Source organism: Stomoxys calcitrans, chromosome 3, assembly GCF_963082655.1.
Source record: "Stomoxys calcitrans chromosome 3, idStoCalc2.1, whole genome shotgun sequence".
Classification (NCBI taxonomy): Eukaryota; Metazoa; Arthropoda; class Insecta; order Diptera; family Muscidae; genus Stomoxys; species Stomoxys calcitrans.
This window is the reverse complement of record NC_081554.1, coordinates 172,918,366-172,942,773: the sequence shown is the minus strand read 5'-3', so window position 1 is coordinate 172,942,773 and position 24,408 is coordinate 172,918,366. Positions and strand designations below refer to the sequence as shown.

General features: G+C 34.6%; 1 protein-coding gene across 3 annotated transcripts in view; it reads left to right on the top strand.

Annotated features, from left to right (window-relative positions):
* The window catches only part of LOC106091458 (ATP-dependent RNA helicase vasa), a 57,051-nt gene extending 42,917 nt beyond the window's left edge, over window positions 1-14,134 (top strand). For 2 of the 3 annotated variants that reach the window (XM_059366115.1, XM_013257983.2), the window contains 4 exons: window positions 12,122-12,384; window positions 12,447-13,199; window positions 13,278-13,772; window positions 13,839-14,134. In XM_059366115.1, coding sequence (XP_059222098.1) covers window positions 12,122-12,384; window positions 12,447-13,199; window positions 13,278-13,772; window positions 13,839-13,904 — 1,577 coding nt within the window. In that variant the 3' untranslated portion in view covers window positions 13,905-14,134. The remainder of the gene's footprint in view (window positions 1-12,121; window positions 12,385-12,446; window positions 13,200-13,277; window positions 13,773-13,838) is intronic. The other variant, XM_059366114.1, reaches the window with a different exon arrangement.
* The last annotated feature ends 10,274 nt before the right edge of the window (window positions 14,135-24,408 follow it).

The following is a 24,408-nucleotide window of genomic DNA, read 5'->3' as shown; positions in this document are numbered from 1 at the left end:
GAAATAAAACGTATAACAAAAAATAAAATTTTTAAAAAAATTTAAAAGATTAAAGAAATATAAAAAAGTTCAAATACTTAAGAGTGATCTTGGGCGAGAAACTGAACTGGAAGTAACACATTCGAGAGCATAAGGAGGTTCTTAGACATTGGGCACTATATAGCTGGGCCGTAGGGTCGAAATGGGGCCTGAGTCCGAGGATAGTCCACTGTCTCTACAGGAGCTTGTTAAGTTTAATACTTACTTACGCCTCTGTAATTTGGTGGACTGCAGTGGAGAAAAAGTGCAATATAAGGACAATACAACAGGTTTAAAGAACATGTTGCCTTGGTATGGCGGCGGTCCAATGAGAACCACGGCCTGAGATTATTATAGATATCTAGCATATATACATACAGATTAAATGTGAGACAGCCACTGGGACTATAAGACTGAAGGCGATGGGGAAAATCGATAAAGGCCAGGAGCAGGTCACACCATCGGTGTACAGTCGAGGCGTCGTTAGGGCACCCGATAGGAATGAAAGATGTTTCGGATCGGATACCTGTAACGACACTTGGGGACTAATGCAACAGCGGCAAGGTTTTCGATTGACGGAACTTTGGTATTGCCATCTGCAAGTTCATGCTATATGGATGGATTTATGCTGGAGGGCAGATTGGGCCTGGGGTTTTACATTGAGAACCCACGAAGACGAAGATCCGGGCGATTGTGGAATGCATGAGGTGGTATGTTATTAACCCTAGGACATCAAGCGCAAACATAATTGCAAATTTGCTCATAAACATTTCATTAAGGAACAGGGGCAAACTTCTCCCATATAAAAAAATGCTGTCGGATTCAAGTATAAGTTCAATGATAAGAGACCTTCCTTTTTAAAGCCAAGTCCGAGTGGCGTGTCGCAGTGTCAACACCTTTTTGGATAGTCACAAAGGCGATGGGAAAATCGATAAAGGCCAGGAGCAGGTCACACCATCGGGGTACAATCGAGGCGTCGTTAGGGCACCCGAAAGGAATGAAAGAGGTTTCGGATCGGATACCTGAAGCGTCACTTGAGGCCAAATGCAACAGCGGCAAGGTTTTCGATTGACGAAACTTTTGTATTGCTATCAGCAAGTTCATTCTACATGGATGGATTAAAGCTGGAGGGCAGATTGGGCCTGGGGTCTACATTGAGGACCCAGGAATTAAGATATGTTTCCGACTGCTTGACCATAGCATTGCCCAGCAGGCAAAGATCTGGGGATCATGAAATGCGTGGGGTGATATGGTGTCAAGACGAGGACGTCGAGTATATAAACATCTTTGCGAATTGATGTTTATAATCGATTCCATTAAAGAACGGGCAAATTTCCTACATATCAGTGAGTGCTGCCAAATTCAATTTTAAGGTCAATGATTAGGGACCTCCTTTTTATAGCCAAGTCCAAACGGTGTGCCGCAGTGGAGAGAAGTTTTTCATGGCTTTTATGCAAGACGTAGTTTCTTAGAAATGTCGCCAGCATTAGGTTAGGAACAACACTGCTGAAAATAACCGTAAGATCACTTACGGTTTTGGATTTTTAGAAGGAGATTAAAGCCTTCTCTGAGGATGACACATTCCGCACCAGCATACCTCAAGGGTAAGTCGGTGTATAAGATCCTGCACAAAATGGTACGAGAAGTCGAGGCGTCTCTGCAACTGAAGGTGTACGGTATGGCGGATTTCCTAGATAAAGTCGATAGGCGCCGCCTTGGACCGCACGGATATCTCCCGCTGGACAGATGTTATGCTACATGGCAGGATACTCAACACGGACCTGTTTAACAGTATAGCCAGAAGACGTGTGACAAGGGGAATGCCTCGGAGGGGTGTTCTTATTGATTCTCTGGTATGAAACCCTCTTGAATATCAACAGGGATGGCTCGAAACTGATTGCACACGGACGACCTTGTCTATAAAGCAGATTTCTGCAGCAATCAGGGAGGTAATGGAAAACTCAGTGGGAAGAATATAGAAACTGGCCACTACTAATAGGTTGAGGACAAACCCCGAGCTAGATGGAGCTAGTCCCCTTCACTTGGAGATATAAGATACCCGTGTTTAGAATTTCGTCTTGGGGGATATCCCTACAGTAGTCGAAATTTCTAGGTCTAGTCTTCGATTTCTGGAGTCCACCGTAGCTCAGAGGTTGGCATATCCGCCTATGAAGCTACACGCCTGGGTTCTAGTTCTTGCGAGAACATAACTAACACAACTAAAAAGGCGTTAATTTCGTCCGGGCCGAATTTTGGATATCCACCACCTCCTCCGGTATATATGTAAACCACCTTTCGTCATAATCTGGTGAAAAATGCATAATGTATGCCCCCATAGCAGCTTCATCGAAATATGGTCCGATTATGGACCAAATTCGACACGGATATTGAGAGGTCTACTAAGTACAAGTCGTTCAATTTTGTAGGACAAAATATTGGCCTTTTTGGTAGTCATATCCAAATATAGACCGATCTGAACCATATAACATAAGTCACTGAGCCAAATTTCTGCGAAATCGGATTATAAATGTGCCTTTTATGGGGCCAAGGCTTTATATCCAAATCTGAACCGATCTTGGCCAAATTGCAGAAATATGTTTAGAGGCCTAACATAACTCACTATCAGTAATTTCGGCGAAAGCGGACCTAAGATCTTAAATCGAGAGATCGGTCTATATGGCAGCTAAATTCAAATCTGAATCGATCTGAGCCAAATTGAAAAGGAATGTCGACTGGCCTAACGCACTCACCTATGGACAAAAAAAAGAGTCTGTGTAAAGTTTCAGCTCAATATCTCCATTTTTACAGACTAGCGTGATTTCAACAGACAGACGGGCGTACATGGCTAGATCATCTTAGATTTTTACGGTGATCAAGAATATATATACTTTATAGGGTCGGAAATATCCATATTTCGGTATGTTGCAAACGGAATGACAACCATCCTTCTGTGGTGGGTAAAAAAAAATATTAAAAATAATAAAAAATAAAATAATAAAAATTAAAAAAATATTAAAAAAATTATAAAAAATAAAATAATAAAAATTAAAAAAATATTAAAAAAATTATAAAAAATAAATAATAAAAAATAATAAGAAACAAAAATATTATAAAAAATAAAAAAATAATAAGAAAAAAATAATAAAATAATAATAAAATAATAAAAAATAATAAAATAATAATAAAAAAATAACATAACAAAATAATAAAAAATAATAACAAAATAATAGATAAAAAATCAAAAATTAAAAAAATAATAGATAAAAAACAATAAAAAATTAAAAAAATAATAAAAAATTTAAAAAAATAATAAAAAATTAAAAAAATAATAAAAAATTAAAAAAATAATAAAAAATTAAAAATATAAAAAATAATAATAAAAAAAAATAATAGAAAAAAAAATAATAGAAAAAAAAAATAATAGAAAAAATAATAAAAAAATAATAGCTAAAAAATAAAAAAATAACAGCTTAAAAATAAAAAAATAATAGCTAAAAAATAAAAAAATAATAGCTTAAAAATAAAAAAAAAATAATAAAAAATAAAAAAATTATAAAAAAATAATAAAAAATTTAAAAATTATAAAAAAATAATAAATAAATAAACTATTATAAAGAATGATAATAAAAATAATAAAAAAAAAATAATAAAAAATAGCGCTGATTGTTTGCGACTGCAGTTACACTCCGGATGGAGCATTCCACTTTCCGCAATTAAAAAAATAATTAAAAATAAAAAAGTAAAAAAAAGTAAAAAAAAGTAATAAAAAAGTAATAGAAAAGTAATAAAAAAAAGTAATAAAAAAATAATAATAAAAATAAAAAAAAAATAAAAAATATAAAAAATAATAAAAAAATATAAAAAATTATAAAAAAATATAAAAAATAAAAAAAAAAATAATAAGAAAATAATATAAAAAATAAAAAAATAATAAGAAAATAACAAAAAAATTATAAAAAAACGACAAAAAATAAAAAAAATAAAATAATAACAAAATAATAGATAAAAAATAAATAAAATATTAGATAAAAAATTAAAAAAGAAATAATAATAATAAAAAAATAATAAAAGAAAATAATAAAAAAATAGCTAAAAAATAAAAAAATTATCAAATTATAAAAAATAAACAAATTATAATAATAATAAAAAATTAAAAAGTATTTTATTTATTATTATTTAGTTATTATTTTTTTAAATAATAACAAGTAAAAAAAAAATATAAGATAATAAAAAAAATAATATGTAAATAAAAAAATTATAAAAAAATAATATATAAAAAAAATTATAAAAAATAATAATAAAAATAATAAAAAAATACTAATAAAAATAATAAAAAAATTATAATAAAAATAATAAAAAAATTATAATAAAAATAATAAAAAAATAATAATAAAAATAATAATAATAAAAAAATAAAAAAATAATAATAAAAATAATAAAAAAAAACAATAAAAAAATAGCGCTGATTGTTCGCGACTACAGTTACACTCCGGATGGAGCATTCCACTATCCGCAACCTGTGGACGAAATCGGTACCTCGCAGCTATGTTTCTCGTGACAGCAATGAACACCGCACAGATCGGACCTCAATGTTCCAGCTTGTGTGGTGCTCACAGCTATCCCGTGCCAGGCCAAAAAGATCGACCGTTTTGAGCTAGCTTAACTTGTCTATATATTATCAATCTCCACCAAACCCGCACATCCTTTTTTTAACCTTTTAGATAATCCCCATAGAGTTTTATTAAAAAAAATTTAACCGCTTTGCGGTTATTTTTTGAACATTCTATTGGTTATTTTCGCTCTCATATTTTATTTAGAATTCATATTATAAGAACAATTAGTAATATTTCTTCAAACCTAACTCTAGGACAATTGGTGAGTTAGGAGACGATACTGTTCATTCATCCGTTATAATACCACCACCTCCTATGGCCTTGCCGTCACTATCATCTGGCGACAATACATCTTTCGACTGCAATACAATGGAAAAACAAGACCAGCAACAACTCAAAACACCTTTGGTCACCAGCGATTATCAAACTGTGCCACTGTCATCCGCTAACACTCCATTGGCGCAAGGCATTCAAAAAATAGCCGCAGCAACATCTAGTGTTGAAGAGAACAAATTTCTAAACATTTTAAGGAACCGTTCAATACTTCAATCCATTGCTTCCACACCTTTGACACGAATGGAAGATTTTAGTTCGGATGAGGGGGTTGTTTCTATAACCACCCCTGTTGCTGAACTAACCAACACTGCATCAGTTCATCACTTACCTTCAATAGCGGAAGAAACGGCAAGAAGAACATTACAACAACGCCTCGATGATGTTGCATTAATTCAGCCAATAGCTGAGGAAACCCAAGAAGTGGATGGTGTTGGCTGTGATGCCCTTCAGGCTCCACCACTACCTGTAGAAGTTGCATCGCCTGTAGCTGCTGCACCGCCTGTAGGTGCTACACCGCCTGTAGCTGCTGCACCGCCTAAAGGTATTACACAGCCCATAGCTACTGCACTGCCTGTAGCTGATGTGCCGCCTATAGCTGTAGAAGAGGATAGAGGTTGGTATAGAGACTGGGAAAGTATTCTACGACAAAGGCTAAACGATCCTGGTTACACAAATACAACAGCACCGATACGAAAAAGACGCCGTCCTTTTATTCCACGTCCCAGACGTTTAATACTCACAGAGCAGCAACCACAAGCTGCTACAGAAGTTGAAGAACAACAAAATCCCATTCACGAGTTTCTGCAAACAATGCTTAACACCACCATGCAACAAACATTGCCACCACCTCAACAGTCACTACTCCCACTATCGCAAGCTTCTGAACAGAGCCTTCTGCCTTTTGATGCTGTAGTAGAAGATATGAATATGAATGGCATACATGCCTCAACAACTTCGGTAATTCCAGCTAGTCAGGAGGAGATATATCAACATATTGTTTTGCAAAGTACATCAGATATTGCACAAATTATCAAAAATTTTGTTCTTGCCCGAGACCTGTTTAACAACTACATTCGAAAATTTCAGGAGCAACAAACTACCAACATTGCTGCAAATCAAATTCAATCCGGCTTCCAAACTTTTGATCCTAAAGTTATTTTGAATGTTCCCGCAGAGCGTTTGAAAGTAAAATTGGAAATCATAGAAGGTCTTGCTAAGGCAAAGAAGTCATTCGACTACACTAAATTATCTTGCATAAAAGATCGCTTTGCGGCCGCCCAAGCTTTCGCATTTGTTTTGGAGCTACAAGCTGCAAGAATAGTAACTTTAAGTTCGGATGGTTGTGTTATTTCGTTGTGTGATTTGTAAGGTGGAAGCGTAGCTTTTAAACGTCTTTTTAAAAAAAATCTTATTTTAATAATTTTTTATACCCACAGTAATGTGTTATGCCGTTTGCTATACATTAGTCTACTAACTGTCATCTAAAACCAAAGTATTGAGCTGGAATTTTTTTTTCAGTTACGTTTTTTAATCCATGTAAAGCTTAAATTTAAGGATGAGCTTTATAGGAATATATATTGATTTAGTTGCCATATAGGCCGACCTGCGTTTTTATTTCTTTAGAGTAGTGAAGGAAGAGCAGTATTTTTGAACCGATTTGAATGAAATTGTATATTGTCTTAGCCTCCTTCCACATCTGTGGCAAGAATAACACATGGACTAAAATTTCGATATAGCCACCAAATAGACTTACCTATGTAACCTTATGAGTAAAATAAAGGGTGCATTTTTGTTCAATTTTATTAAATTTAAAACAAACCCCAGCCTATGCCTATTTCAACTACAGCTGATATTGGTGGCTTTCGTTATTCGGCTAAATATTGTCAAATTTCTAAACATTATCTAGCTTGATTTGACTATCTCGCTCGATTTTTACTTTTGAAGCTAAATCAAATATTCCTGACTATTTTATAGAATTCAATATGTTAGGAAAATTTGTGCGAAGTCTTTCTGAGTAAGATATACATAGGTAGCTTCAGTGCAAATATATTTATGGGCTCAACGACTTGTATACCCTACACCACCACTGTGGTACAGGGTGTTATAAGTTTGTGTATTTGTTTAAAACACTAAGCAGGAGAAGAGCTAGACCCATCGATAAGTATACCGATCGGCTTAGAAGCACTTGCTGATTCTATGTCCGTCTGTCTGTCCATGTATTCTTGTCATCAAGGTGTACAGGTCGCATTTGTTGTCCGATTGTCACAAAATTTTGCACATGCCATTTTAGCCCAAGGACGAACGCCATTGATTTTGAACAAAATCGTTTCAGATTGAGATATATCTCGCATATATATCTTTCATCCGATATAGACTTTTTAAAGCTGTAGAAGCCACAATTTTGGTCGGATCTTTACAAAATTTAAAATGAAGTTTTTTATTTGACGTCCTTATATGTATTTGACGTTCTCATATGTATTTGACGTCCTTATATGTATTTGACGTCCTTATATGTATTTGACGTCCTTATATGTATTTGACGTCCTTATATGTATTTGACGTCCTTATATGTATTTGACATCCTTATATGTATTGGACGTCCTTATATGTATTTGACGTCCTTCTATGTATTTGACGTCCTAATATGTGTGCAAAATTTCATTAAAATCGTATCAGGTTTAAATGTAGCTTCCACATATATCTTTCAACCGATATGGCCTTTTAAAAAAAGTCTGACTAGATTTCAACACAGGTTCCGTGTATTGAGAGTAGTACGTATTTTCGTTGGTGTAGGGTGTAATAAAGTCGGCTCCGTCTGTTTTTTTTTTTGCCTTTCCTTACTGGTTCTTAATCTGACTGATTCGCTGTACATTTATTTTTTGTTTATCTGTACTCACAGTCTTTAATATTTTTTGAAAAAGTTGCACAATTATTTTTTATTGAACTCGAATTTTTTTTTGTTTAAAATTTATTTTTTTATTTAAAATTTATTCTTTTATTTAAAATTTATTCTTTTATTTAAAAATTATTTTTTTATTTAAAATTTATTTTTTATTTAAAATTTATTTTTTATTTAAAATTTATTTTTTATTTAAAATTTATTTCTTATTTAAAATTTATTTTTTTATTTAAAATTAATTTTTTTACTGCAGTTCATTTGTAATTTAGTTTATTCACTTTTTATTTTTTTTTTTAATTTTTATTTCATATTTTATTTTATATTAATTTATATTTTTATTTTAATTTATATTTTTATTTTAATTTATATTTTTATTTTAATTTATATTATTATTTTAATTTATATTTTTATTTTAATTTATATTTTTATTTTAATTTATATTTTTATTTATATTTTTATTTTAAAAATATAAATTAATTATATTTTTATTTTATTTTATATTTTTATTTTAATTTATATATTTATTTAATTTATATTTTTATTTAAATTTATATTTTTATTTTAATTTATATTTTTATTTTAATTTATATTTTTATTTTAAATTTTATTTCTAATTTTAATTTTAATTGTATTTCATTTTATATTTTATTTTTTTTATTATTTTATTTTTTTATTATTTTATTTTTTTATTATTTTATTTTTTTATTTTTATTATTTTTTTTATAATATATTTTTTTATTATTTTATTTTTTTATTTTTTTTATTATTATTGTTTTTTTATAATATATTTTTTTATTTTTTTTATTATTTTTTTTTATAATATATTATTTTTGTTTTATTTTATGTTTTTTTTTATTTTATTTTTTATTATTTTATTTTTTTATTATTTTATTTTTTTATTATTTTATTTTTTTATTATTTTATTTTTTTATTATTTTATTTTTTTTTATTATTTTATTTTTTTATTATTTTATTTTTTTTATTTTTTTATTTTTTTATTATTTTATTTTTTTATTATTTTATTATTTTATTTTTTTTTTAATTTTTTTTAATTTTTTTATTATTTTATTTTTTTATTATTTTATTTTTTTATTATTTTATTTTTTTATTATTTTATTTTTTTATTTTTTTATTATTTTATTTTATTTTTTTTTATTTTATTTTTTTTTTATTTTATTTTATTTTTATTTTATTTTATTTTTATTTTATTTTATTTTTTTATTATCTTATTTTATTTTTTTATTTTATTTTATTTTTTTATTTTATTTTATTTTTTTATTATATTATTTTATTTTTTTATTATTTTATTTTATTTTTTATTGTTTAATTTTTTATTATTTTATTTTATTTTTTTATTATTTTATTTTATTTTTTTATTATTTTATTATTTTATTTTTTTATTATTTTTATTATTTTTATTTTTTTATTTTTTTATTTTTTTTTTGTTTTTTATTATTTTATTTTTTTTATTTTATTTTTTTTATTTTATATTTTTTTATTTTATATTTTATTTAATTTTTTTTATTTAATTTTTTTTATTTAATTTTTTTTATTTAATTTTTTTTTATTTTTATTTTATTTTATTTTATTTTTTTTTTATTTTTTTTTTATTTTACTTTTTTTATTTTACTTTTTTTATTTTATTTTTTTCTATTTTTTTATTTTATTTATCATTTTTTTTGTTTTATTTTTATTATTTTATTTTATTTCTTTTTTATTTTATTTTTTTATTTCAGTTTTATTTTAATTTTTATATTAATTTTATATATCTATTTTTATTTTCATTTTGCTTGTTTTGTTGCTTATTTCTAAAAACAACAAACATTTTTTTATATTTTTCATTTTTATTATTTTTTTTATAAAAATGTCTATTTTTGTAATAAAATAAAATTTTTTTTATTTTATTTTTTTATTTCAGTTTTATTTTAATTTTTATATTAATTTTATATTTCTATTTTTATTTTCATTTTGCTTGTTTTGTTGCTTATTTCTAAAAACAACAAACATTTTTTTATATTTTTCATTTTTATTATTTTTTTTATAAAAATGTCTATTTTTGTAATAAAATAAAATTTTTGTTTTTTTTTTAATAAAATAATATTTTTATTTTTTTAATAAAATAAAATTTCTATATTTTTTAAATAAAATAAAATTTCCATTTTTTTAAATAAAATAAAATTTCTATTTTTTTCCAAATAAAATTAAATTTCCATTTTTTTAATAAAATAAAATTTCTATTTTTTTTAATAAAAAAAAATTTCTTTTTTTTAATAAAATAAAATTTCTATTTTTTTTAATAAAAAAAAATTTCTTTTTTTTTAATAAAATAAAATTTATTTTTTTTATTATTTTCTATTTTTTTATTATTATTTTTTTTATTATTTTCTATTTTTTTATTATTATTTTTCTATTTTTTTATTATTATTTTTCTATTTTTTTTATTATTATTTTTCTATTTTTTTATATTTTTATTTTATTTTTATTTATTTTTTTTATTTATTTTTTTTATTTATTTTTTTTATTTATTTTTTTATTTATTTTTTTTATTTATTTTTTTTATTTATGTTTTTTGTTTATTTTTTTTTTATTTATTTTTTTTTATTTTTTATTTATTTTTTTTTTATTTCTTTATTTTTTTTATTTATTTTTTTTTTATTTATTTTGTTTTTATTTATTTTTTTTATTTATTTTTTTTTTTTATTTATTTTTAATTTTGTTTTATCGTTTTTTTATGTACTATGAACTACAAATAATTTTTTATGTGTGTTGAATTTTTTGTTTAAATTTTGTAATTTATTTAGTTTGGCTTTAGATTAAGTGAAATAATAAGTACTTAATTTTACATATTGTTCGTTATGATTTTTTTATTTGTACGAAATTTGTAATTTCAGAATACTGCTAACAATATGTTTTTATTGTTCAATAAATTGCATATTTTCATTATATATATTTTTTTTCCTTTTAAAACTACATGGTAAACATGTTGGTTGCTGGTCTTTAAGATTGCTTAAAAATATCATTATTATATTATAGCAATGGAATAACTGTACATTTTGGAGCGTTTTATATAATAACAATTTGTTTTAGTTCATATTTAAGAAATTGGAAAAGTGCATAAAAACGGGCACGAAGGGTTTCTATCCACTGAGAATCCATAATGGCAAATTTTAGATAAAAAATTTGGGTTAAAACTAAAAATCGCAGACCAAACCCTTTAGTGTTTTTCTACTGACAAAATATCTAATTGTTTGTTGAAGTGAATCTGTAGGGAATGTCCGAAGTCTCCACTAAAAAGAAAAGGGAAAGCTCTGAGCACCACATAGGTTGGTGTTTATGAGCACCACACTGTGTGGTGTTTATTGTTGTCACGAGAAGCTTAGTTGCGAGCTACCGGGCGCGTCCATAGGTTGCGGATAGGGGAAAGCTCCATACTGAGTAGCTGCAACGGCAGTCGCGGATAATCAGCGGTATCGAACGGAGAGTCTCAGTGAGAGGCCGGCGGCACCGGTTCTTGTAAAAATACTGATTGTCTATGATGCTCGATGTGACAAAGCGGGTTATTGGCGCCTTAAAATAACCACTAACCACCGGACCGGAAAGAGCTTGCTCACCTACAGGAGCTTGACGAGGATCGCCACCTTCACATGAAAATGTGTTAACAACAACATCAGCAACATTTTACATTTACGGTTTCTCTTCGAACCTTGATGCCGAACAAAATCTAGCAAAGCATTTCAAAGACATTTGTGTTGTGTTATGGCATGTTCGTGGGAAAGTTTTTAATTTTTTTTTGTGCCCATAATGGTCTGAATCGGTCGAAACCCGATTTTTCGGTCGTAAACTGTGCAGAGCTAATGCGAAGACTAAAAAAGTCGCCTCATCTACATAAGCTTGACGAGGATCGTCACGTCCACATGAATATGTAGCTACAACAACATCAGTCAAAGCTTGCAGCCTCTGCCATGTCAAACTATCACAAAACATGTGTGGACAGTAACGCGGCGCTTAGGGCTCTAGCATCTATCGAATCATGTAAGGTCGAAACTTGTTACAAGATGCATGGAAAGCTGATAGCCTGTGCTGGATCCTGGGCCATCAAAAGTTGACGGGAAATAAAGTTGCTTGCGAATTAGTCACAAGTGGGTTAGGGCTTTTGCGCTTATTGGTCCATTTTGGTCCATTGTCTTTTTGTGGCTTGCTGCTATTTAAATATTAAAAAAAATTATTTTTATTAAATTTTTTAATTCTTTTTCAGGCTACAACAATGGCGGCTTTGGCGGTGGACGAGGACGCGGTGGCGGCCGTGGGCGTGGTCGTGGTGGTGGCGGCGATCGTGGTGGACATCGGGAATTCAATAATAATAAAGGTGAAGAGGACGGTGTGGATGAAAATGGCGAACCACAAAAGCCTCGCGAGTTTTACATACCTCCCGAACCCACAGACAACGAAGATGAAATTTTTGGCACCGGTATTACAAGCGGCATAAATTTCTCAAAATATGACAGCATTCCAGTAAAGGTTAGAAAATTGTCTTACATTTCCTTAATGACGAATTATATTAAAAAAGTTTTTTTTTTCAGGTAACTGGTGAAAATGCACCCGCGCCCATACAAACCTTTGAGGAGGCAGCCCTCCGAGAACTAGTGCTGACCAATGTCAAACGGTCTGGCTATAAAATGCCCACTCCAATACAAAAGACTGCCATACCTGTTATTTCCGCTGGTCGGGATTTAATGGCTTGTGCCCAGACAGGTTCTGGAAAGACAGCCTCCTTCTTGTTGCCCATTATCAATAGTCTCTTAAACGAGGGCGCTGAAACTTCCATAGGCAAGCCACATGCCCTAGTGGTATCTCCCACCCGTGAATTGGCCATACAAATCTTCAACGAGGCACGTAAATTTGCCATGGGTTCCTATTTGAATATACGTATTGTATATGGCGGCACCTCCTCCAAGCATCAAATGGAAAACATAGGCAAAGGCGGTAGCCATATACTAATCTGCACTCCCGGCCGCCTTTTGGATTATGTGGAAAAGTGTTATATCTCCTTCGAGGAGACACGGTTTGTGGTGCTAGATGAAGCCGATCGAATGCTGGATATGGGCTTCAAGGAAAGCGTTTCAAAAATCATGACTCATCCTACCATGCGCAGCATGGATCAGAGACAAAATTTGATGTTCTCTGCCACATTTCCTGCCGAGATACAACGCATGGCTGGCGAATATTTGAATGAGTATATTTTCATAGCTATAGGTGTAGTGGGTGGTGCATGTTCGGATGTAACCCAAAATATTTACGAAGTTAAGAAATCACAAAAGCGAGCAAAGCTGTTGGTAAGTTAGAGGATTAGGGGGTGAAAAAGTAGGTGGTGGTGTTTTTTTTTATTAATACCACAATTTTTTTTTTCTTAGGAACTCCTGCAAGAAAATCCAGATGGCACTATTGTCTTTGTGGAAACAAAACGTGGAGCCGATTTCTTGGCCTCCCTACTTTCCGAAACCGAATTTCCCACAACTTCCATACATGGTGATCGTTTGCAGCGTCAACGGGAGGAAGCTCTTAAGGATTTTAAAACTGGTAGAATGAAAGTTTTGATAGCTACCTCAGTGGCAGCACGTGGTTTGGACATTAAAAATGTGCGTCATGTGGTCAACTATGACATGCCACAATCTATAGATGAGTATGTACATCGCATTGGTCGCACAGGACGTGTGGGTAACAATGGACGGGCGACAAGTTTCTTTGATCCTGAGAGTGATTCTGCCATAGCCCCAGATTTGGTGAATATTTTGGAAGGTGCCGGTCAAGAAGTTCCCGAATTCCTAAAGGCTCATGCCTCCGGAGGTGGTGGCGGCGATTATAGCAGCCGCTTTGGTGGCCGAGATGTACGGAAGGGCGTACCACAGGTGGGCTATTTAGTATTAAGGGCAATGTTCATGACAATTCATTAATTATTTTTCATTTATTTTCAGAATGATAACAATTTTGTTACCTCTTCAGCACCCGCTGCTCTGGAAGATGATGAGGAATGGAATTAAAAACCCCTTCACTCCCCACCTTATAGTATACTGTTTCTATCATGTTAGCCTAGAATTTTTTCCTTAACAATTGAATTGAATTTTTTTATTTTTATCTTTTCCAAATCCTTATCGCGCTTAGCGAAAATTCAAACAATCTCAGAGAACATAAATGTATACTAACATTGTAAACAAAAAAAAAACTATTTTTATATCATAATGTATTTGAAATTACATTAATTTATAACAAAAAGACATTCATGAAAAAAATATACATTTATATTAAAAAAAAAACATCTTTTGTATGTGGAGCAAAATTCAAATTTGTCTATGGATGCCAAAACAAACTGAGTGAACATTAAAAGTTGAGGTCAAGATAGGAGACACGTAATGGGCGTTTTGTTAGTTTACACAGTAAGATTAACCGAATAGGGAAGGAAATATTTGTAAATATTTGATGAGAGCTTCCTTCAGACATCCACTTCAGGATTCATTAAGTCCATCTTAGCGAAAGGACAGTGCCTGCAGAAAGTCCAGGGGCCGAATTACCGCATACGTGATCGAGTGCGCTTTCGTATCGAATGACATTTCAACTTGTATATAATGGAAGTTATGCCACTTGTATATACATTTTTATGTCGAAAGTTCTTATTAACAACGACCGATGTGTAAACATTCTCGTTCTTAAATTTCAAAAATTTGCGTTCAATAAAAAAATACATAATTCACAATAGAGAGGTTTCGAACGATTTTACTCGTTCACGTATGCCGCAATTCGGCCCAGGGTTTCATCCCACAATAGTCCAGAATAGCAAGAGGGCTTAGTGCCCGCAGAGAGTCCAGACACCTGTAGTACGATATTTCCCCGCTATTGCGGGGCAGTGACTTGTCAAGGTCGTGTTCATAGATAAGTGGGCATGGCCTTGGCCTTGGCAAAAGCATGCCTCCTCCTGCATTCAGTCTTATATCAATGATCTGCAATTTCTCCTCTCAGGGGTCCGAGGTCATACTTACTCTGCCCCAGCATATGAGGTCGTGTTCATAGATAAGTGGGCATGGCCTTGGCCTTGGCAGAAGCATGCTTTGCCATGCAGAAGCATGCCTCCTCCTGCATTCAGTCTTATATCAATGATCTGCAATTTCTCCTCTCAGGGGTCCGAGGTCATGCTTACTCTGCCCCAGCATATGAGAACAGTGCTCTGACCACCCTGCATAAGGTTGTTGTTTTAGCAGTGTGTTGCACACAGAGGCGGCAGTCCTTATCGATGAAGGACTTCATTGGGTCAATCCCGTACGTACAGCCGGCTGCCTGCAAAAGGTAATCTACCGTTTTCAACTATTCCTCATCACTATAAAACCCACAACCGGTTGCACGTATCGGATTAATCCCATGGAGTCTTTCATCGGCAAGGGCTGCCGCTTCAGTGTATGTGTTGGTCCTTTTTTTTCGTGCCGTGATTGAAAAGAACCCCTGACCCTGGTTCTATTCGGTTAGCCATAACCGCCTCCGTCATCGTTTAGTGTCGTGGAATTGTAACCAGTGCATGGAGTGGGTGCATTTCCGATCTTGCTCTGGTCTTACCTAACTACGCCAGTGTGATCGCACTGAATATTTTAGAAGGTGCAGTGCGAAAATAAGCAGCAATGGGCCTTAAGCGTCGTCTTAGTCGCCGACTTCTTCCGTGCGGCAATATACACAACGCCAGAATCCCAGCCTCAATACTGCTGGGCCAGTGTCTTGAGGTGTATCTTTCTTGCACAGGTCTCCGAGGCAAGATCGACGAGATAGCGATAGGGGATGAAAAGCTGACCAATACCTGGGGCCGAATTACCGCATTCGTTGTTGTTGTAGTAGCAGTGTGTGGTGTGTGTGACCCCTTGCCGATGAAGGAATACATCATACAACCGGCTGCCATGAGATTGGCATTCGTGATCGAGTGCGCTTTCGTATCGAATGACATTTCAACTCGTAAATTTTTATGTCGATGTTTTAATAAATAATGATCGATTCAGACATTCTCGTTCTTGAATTTCAAAAATTCGCGTTCAATAAAAAAATACATAATTCACAATAGAGAGATTCCGAACGATTTTACTCGTTTGCGTATGCCGTCTTTCGGCTCTTGCAGTCAACACAGTTGTTACGGATACAATGTGCTGCGTGAGGATCGCTTAAGGAGTGGAGTTGGGGGAATTGGCCTTCGTTGTTGTTGTTGTAGCAGTGTGTTATATACTGACACCATTACGTGCAGTATAGACCCATCTCGCCTGCGCTTGGCGCCTAGTAACCCCTACATGGAAAGTATGGGGATAGCTGTCAAGTTTGGCACTGCCGAGATGAAACTATACAACGTGTACATACAGCATTTGGTAGCTGTGTCCCGATTAATTGCCAAGCTTACAACCCCGACATAAGTGGGGCCATAATCGTCTGGTTCTAGGGGACTTCAATGCGCATCACATTTCATGGCATAGCTTTGGCAGAGTAGATTGAAGACTCCACGTTTTGCACGGTGAATGAGGATGCCCCCAATAGGATTACGAGGAGGTGCAGCTGCTCGCCAGACATTTCCATTGCATCCCCTGATCTCCTGAGTGACGTATCCATGCAAGCCGTCATCTCTTTGGGGTGAGACCACATCCCCATAATTCTCACCATCGACCGACCACCCGACTTCATAACCTCTGAGCGCCGGACGTTTATCAATCAGAAGAAGCCCGATTGGGCTGACTTCAGAGAGTATACCAATCGCCCCTTTAGTAAACTGCCACCCCCCTCGGATGTGCTAGTGGCCGAGAGGAAATTCCGAGACATCATGGTACTCTTGTGGATAGATATCCACCGCCCAGGAGCCTTAGGGTAGATCTACATGATCTAGAGCGTGAGGTTCAGCGCTACAAGAGAGAACCTCTAGATCAAGCGGCATATCAAGCAGGTCTAGACAACATTCATGCAGACATGGTAGCAGATGCGGTAAATAGCTACCGGGTGAATGTAATTCTTGGAGAACGAGAAATTGATCTCACCCGACAAACCGGAGAAGTTCTGGCTCAATTACGTTCCGGCAGATGCAGCCTCAACTCTTACAGAGCAAGGATTGATGCCGACGTGCAAGATTTATGTCCCGATTGTAACCAGGGACCACACCATACACGTCACCTGTTTAACTGCCTAGCCAGACCAACTCGCATCAGACCTAGATCCCTGTGGACCCCATCTTAGTCGCAGAGTTCTTGGGTCTTGACACTCAACAGAATCAAGCAGAGGAAAGATAGAACACAACAAAAGATAGAACACAAAAATCACAACAGCATTACGAGGTGTTGCATCAGCTCGTTAGACAGTTCCATTGCATCCCCTCATCTTCTGAGTGACGTTTCCTGCCAAGCCGTCATTTCCTTGGGATGAGATCACCTCCCCATAATTCTCAACATCGACCGACTTCCTGATTTCATAACCTCTGAGCGCTCTCTGAATGCCGATTAGGTCGGCATTAGAGCTTGAAAAATGTCGATGACAATATGGGATTTTTCGCCAACCACTTTTTTTAGTTTCTCTGTTGGCTTCGCCATCAATAATTCTTGATGTTAGAAAAATTTAGTCAAATCCAAATGCAGCCCCCCAAAAAAAACACATTGCCGCGTACTTTCGAAGAATAGTTGAGTGTGAAAAGATTTTAAAGCAATGTAAAAATGAAATTGTCGGGCAATAAGAGGAGAAAAAAACGAATCAGAGGCTGTCGGCCACCACCAGGAGTGTCTACGTATTCCTATTATACAGACGGCAGCAGATTTATTGCAAATTAACATGGCGAAACAATTAAAGGTGGTCTAATTTGTACAATAACCACAAATCATATGGTTCAATCCGCCATCTTGTCATCAAGCTGATCGACGTTTTGCCAACATACACAAAGACACGTACATGAGCAAAGAATGTTTGAGAAATAAGATAACAACAAGGAGAATGCAAACAAAAACTTTCCTTATGATTATTTGTGAAATAAGATAACAACAAGGAAAATGCAAACAAAAACCTTCTTAATACCGTCAAACCTTGCCGGCCGTTAACAGCTGTTCGCATGAGGTCACTTTTTAAATCCGCCTTGGCACATTAAAACCCCGTTTACACTGTTCTTTCCGGATTTAGTGGCTTTAGAGAGCCTTAACCCCCATTTAATGAGCAGTGTAAACGGGGTTTAACTTGGATATAAATTCTGTAGGCGAGCTCTTAAGTGTTGAAAAAATATTGGGTTATGAGCAGCTAAAGAAAACCATTGAGAAGAGCAGCAAAAGGCGACATAAAATGATCTTTTACACGTTAATAAATAATATGATAGTTCAAAAATAAAAGGTCATATTCGCAAAAAGTTATGGAGGCTTCATAAACTACTAATAGACATTTGCACCAAATACCATATTCACAAACCTTTAATAGCCTATTGAGAGTCTAAATCTAATCAAAGAGTCAACGTCAAGTTGTTTTACATGCATATTTTTGTATATGGGAAAATGTTGCCACATTGTCATAAAAATGCTTTACGTTGCCAACAATTTCTTACGGAATTTAAAAAAATATGGTAACCTTACCTGAAAAACCTACAGAACTAATTTGTGCTAAATAAACACAACCCTTATTAATGCCTAACAGGCAAAAAACTTGAAAATTAATAAGAATCTTTAGAATAAAATTTTGTACATATAGCAAGCAATAATAAATCTTAACAATAGTACATCATAACATTAATGTTCGAGAGTGAAAAAACTCAATTTCCAAAACATTTCAACTAGTGTGAACGGTTGAGATGTTTTTCAAAAAGACAAAAGCAAAGCATTAGGGTTATCAACAAGCCATTGGGTTTAAGTATTTGCTAAACATACTAAACACAGCTCATCATTCGTATGCTAAAGGTGAATTTTGTCAACACACCACCAAATCCTTTCCTTTATACACCTTGCCGCATGTAAATACCATGAAAATCCAAGTCAAAGAGAGCATGCCAAAACCGGCGAACATGGAAACACAAACAAAAAAAGCTGACATTTTTGTCAAAGCTTTACTCCATGCTAAGGCAAAGTGCGTAGCCATCATATAAAGAATAGAGAATAGGAACACAACAAACATGATGAAACGGTGAAAGAAAGCAAAATAAAAATCAATAACCTTAATTCACCTCGGGTTGAAACATTTTTACGGGTTTTCGCACACCACACAGCAATGTTGAAATTTCAGTCTTAAACGGTAACTTTAACAAGGCGGTCGGTCGATGGAGAATATGCGGATGTGACAAACCATAAACACACATAACAACAACAACACATAAAAAACAACAACACAAATCCCCAAAAACTAGGGGCAAGTGCAAGTGTAAGCAAATAAAAAAAAAGAAAGTAGGCAATAAATTTGCAAGAAATTAATGAAATTTTCTTGAAATATATGTGAAAGAGTTTTGACAGAATTGAATAATAAAAGAAGTGAAGTGAAATAAAGTTTTTTTTTTTCGCAGAATACAAGAGCGCAAAAAGTAAGCATTTGCCGAAATGTTTTTTCAACTGAAATTTGCTGAAAGTATATACATGTGTGTGTGTGTGTATGTATGTTGCCCACTGTGTCTGTGTGAAAAGTGTTATGAAATAACATTCTTTTCTTTGGTATAGAAATGAATGATACTTTACTTCATGATTGCCATTGTTGGATGAAATATATGAATATGTAGGTGTGTGTGTGTGTTTGAGTGTCTATGGGAGCCAAGTTCAATTTGCCTGAATTAAAGGGATTGTTTGATAGCAGTAATGTATGGATACCTAATGTCTGGAAAAGTTTTAGGTTTGCGGTAGTCCTGAATTAAAAAATGAACACCTTTATATGAAGTTGGCTAGTTGTAGCCTTTAAATTGCTTTGGATTGGTTACCTTTTAGAGTAATTTAATCCTCCTGCCCTTTGTCAAAGACTCCACAACATACCCTTTTTCTTTTGTTATTGTTGCTGTTGCAATGCGGCTATGTTTCTTTTGCGTACAATGTTCCCATTTTTAGCTACCACCATACACCAACCCCCCTTTACAAGTCATAGACAAGCAATCCACCTCTAATATCATACTTGAATTCTCACCATTATCGTTGTATCGTCATTACGATGCTATACAAATTCACCCCTATCCTCCTTGCCCTCACCATTGCAACAACAACAACAACAAACTCACCACATTTTCATGGGGGATTGCGAAATGCATTAATGGGCCAAAGAATTGGCTCAAGTAGATGGATGTCTAGTTCAATATCCCATAGAGACTGCAGCACACCCACCCCATTTCATTCACCCCCTCATCGTGAATACTACCCCCACGACCACCCCCTATCACATGTCGTCACTTCTGCTGGTACATCGACCCATTTGTCTATGGCGCGGCTTTCAACAATTTGTTTTTGTCCATAGTTATTCACCTTTGGCTTTGGCGACAAACGATGACGGCTTCGACGGCGACACACTCATACTACTACTGTCCTCCTTTTTGCAATTTCATAGCCATTATGGATTAAAGATAATAATAATTTTGTAATTATTGGTAAGGCTATAAGTGGACATTAAAGGAAATTATGAGGAATTAAATCGTTTCGAAGAAAACAAGTGAAAGCGTGCTAAGTTCGGCCGGACCGAATCGTAGGAACCCACCACCATGAATTCTGCCAAATATTTATACAAAATAAATTTAGTTGAAGGGCATAATTTTATCATACATAGGAAACTTCTGTCAAACCAGCAAAAATTAAAGCTTCTAGGAACCGAGCAAGGATGATCGAGAGACCGGTTTACGTGAGAGCTATATAAGGTTATAGACTGTTTTGGACCGTATTTGGCACAGCTGTTGGAAGTCGTAACAGAACACCGCATGCAAAATTTCAGCCAAATCGGACAAAAATTGCGACTTGTAAGGACTCAAGAAGTCAAATCGGGAGATCGGCTTATATGGAAGCTATATCAGGTTATAGACCGATTTGGACCGTGCTTAGCACAGTTATTGAAAGTCATAACAGAATACCACATGCCAAGTTTCAGCCAAATCGGACAAAAATTGCGACTTGTAAGGACTCAAGAAGTCGAATCGGGAGATTGGTTTATATGGGAGCTATATCAGGTTATAGACCGATTTAAATCGTACTTGGTACAGTTGTTGGAAGCCATAACAGAACACCGAATGCAAAATTTCAGCCAAATCGGGCAAAAATTGCGACTTGTAAGGACTTAAGAAGTCAAATCGGCAGATATTCGAGCTATATCAGGTTATAAACTGATTTTCACTGCACTCGGTACAGTTGTTGGAAGTCATAACCGAACACCACATGCCGAATTTCAGCCAAATCGGACAAAAATTGCGGCTAGTAAGGGGTCAAGAAATCTAATCGGGAGATCAGTTTATATGGGAGCTATATCAGTTTATAGACCGATTTCGGCCGTACTTGGCACAATTGTTGAAAGTCATAACAGAACACTGCATGCAAAATTTCGGACAAAAAGTACGCTTCCAGGGGCTCAAGAATCCAAATCGGGAGATCGGTTTATATGGGAGCTACATCTAAATCCGAACCGATATGACCCATTTGCTATCCCCAACGGCCTTCATCAATATGTAGTATCTTTGCAAAATTTCAAGCGGCTAGCTTTACGTGTTCGACGGCTATCGTGATTTCGACCGACGGATGGACGGACATGGTTAGATCGACTCAGAACATCGAGACGATCAAGAATATATATGGGGTCTTAGACGAATATTTCGAAGTGTTATAAACGGAATTACTAGGTTAGTATAGCCCATCTCATGGTGGTGGATATAAAAAGGAATCCTTGAGTTTTTCCGATATCGGTCCTAATAGAGTAAAAACATTTCGCAAATCGTTACCCTAGCCGACAATGTGCTGTTGTTGTTGTAGCCCCACGTTGCAGTTCTACATTTCGATTCTTCTTCAGTTTTCTTCTGTGCTGTTCAGTTTTCTATCTCTCTCTCTTTCTCTCTGAGAACATTCTGACTCGGCAATATTTCTCAGATCCAGCTCTAAAATGTGGCCGCTTCAATTGGAGCGGTCCATAACGCATCTGCAGTCAGATTTGATGGTTTCGCCGTGCATCTAAAAAGGTGATTGGAGTCGAGCTGCATTCGGGGCAGATATTAGGGATAGTATCGTCTAAACTTGAGAGTTTAGTCTGTTACAGCATCCGGATCTCAGTTGGGTCAGAGTAGTTCTGGTCAGTTCTTTCCCGTCATCATGTGGATTGTGTTCTTGAGCATTCAAAAATTGTTATACCCTCCACTATAGGATGGGGGTATATTAATTTCGTCGTTCCGTTTGTAGCACCTCGAAATAAGACCCCATAAAGTATTTATATTCTTGATCGTCATAACATTTTAAGTCGATCTAGTCATGTCCGTTCGTCTGTCCATCCGTCCCTTTGTCTGTCGAAAGCACGCTAAGTTTCGAAGGAGTAAAGCTAGCCGCTTTAAATATTGCACAGATACTTCTGATGAGTGTAGGTTGGTTGGTATTGTAAATGGGCCTAATCGGCCCTTGTTTTGATTTAACTGCCAAACAAAATCGGTCCATAACCTGATATAGCTGCCACATAAACCGTTCTTGGATTTTGACTTCTTGAGCCACCAGAGGGTTGAAATTTTGCATGAAGTGTTTTGTTATGACTTTTAATGACTGCTGTAAGTATGGTTCAAATTGGTCCATAACCTGATATGGCTGCCATATAAACCGATCTTGGATCTTCAATTCTTAAACCATTAGAGAGCGCAATTATTAACCGATTTGGCTGAAATTTTGCATGATATGTTTTGGCATGGTTTCCAACAACTGTTTCTAGTACGGTCCAAATAGGTCTTTAACCTTATATAGCAGCGATATAAACCGATCTGGGATCTTGATTTCTTGAGCCACTAGAGGGCGCAATTCTTATCCGATTCGGCTGAAATTTTGCATGCGGAGTTTTGTTATGATTTCCAACAACTGCGTCAAATATGGTTCAAATCGGTCTATAATCTGATATAGCTCGCTTATAAACCGATCTGGGATTTTGACTTCTTGAGCCTCTAGAGGGCGCAATTATTATCCTATTTGGCTGAAATGTTGTACAACGGCTTTTCCCACGACCTTCAACATACGTGTCAAATATGGTCTGAATCGGTCTATAACCTGATAGAGCTGCCATATAAACTGTTCTCCCTTTTTTACTTCTTGAGCTCCTAATGGAATTGGCTGAACTTTTACACAATAACTTCTACTATGGGCTCCAACATTCAATTCGATTATGGTCCCAATCGAACCATAACTTGATATAGCTCTAATAGCATAACAATTATTTACTTTTATCCCTTTTTTTTGGCCTTCAAGGAGATACCGGGAAAAAAATCGAGAAATGCAATCCGTGGTTGAGGGTATATAAGATTCAGTCCGACCAACTTAGCACGCTTTTACTTGTTCTTCATGTTCCTGACAAGAGGGGCCAGCCCGGTGAGTCGTAACTTCGTGTGGTTTTCTCGATGGCATACCAGGAGAAACTGTTAAGATAGAAGTTCACACCCAAAGTCCTTAACCCAAAGCATCTTAGTCTTCTCGTGGAGATGGCTGGTGTTCGCTATTTGGTGACATCATGTTGTTGTTGTAACAGTGTATTGTGTTGTTCTATCTTTCGTCTGCTTCATTCTCTATCTAAATCCAGGAACTCTTCGACTAAGGTGGGGTTTGTCCAGAGTAATCTGGGTATGAGTCGAGTGGGTCCGGCAGGGCAGTTAAACTGGTGTCGTGCTCAATCATTGCTCTGTAGGACTTGAGGTGGCTGCATCTGCCGGATGTTAGTTAAGCCAGAACTTCTCTGGTTTGCCGGGGGAGGTCAACCTCTTCAGGTGCGATGTGAGGCTTTCGTTCTGCAATAACCACATTCACCTGGTATCCATTCACCGCATCTGCTACCCTGTCTGCATGAATGTTGTCTAGACCAGCTTGATCTAGAGGTACTCTCTTGAAGCGCTAGATCACACGCTTTAGATCTGTAGATTCACCTCAAGGCGTCTGGGCGGTGGATACATATACACAATATGATGGTTTGGATGGTCCCCGCGATAACAACACAGAAGGTATTGCTTAGAAAACATGCGTCTTCGCATTGTTAGGATCTTTGTCTCCTGATGGACCTGGTCCACCTGAGAACTGAGGAGACAGCCCGAAGAGCGACATTATGACAGATCTGAATTTTAATCCACGGCGTGTCATATAGCTGACGAGACTACACTGGTGTTGCATAACTTACGACAGACCGGCCAATTGATTTGTACCTGGTCAACAAGGTTTCTATATCAACACCCCAAGTTCTGCCGGCAATTGACTTGAGGACCTTGTTTCTATTTTTGACTTAATCGCAAAATGCTGTGGCATGTGAGAAGAATTTGTAAGAGCTAAGAGCTTAAATCACCACCAAATATTTTGGGGTCACAAATTGCGAAATAAGAGGCAAGTTCGTTGAGGCAAA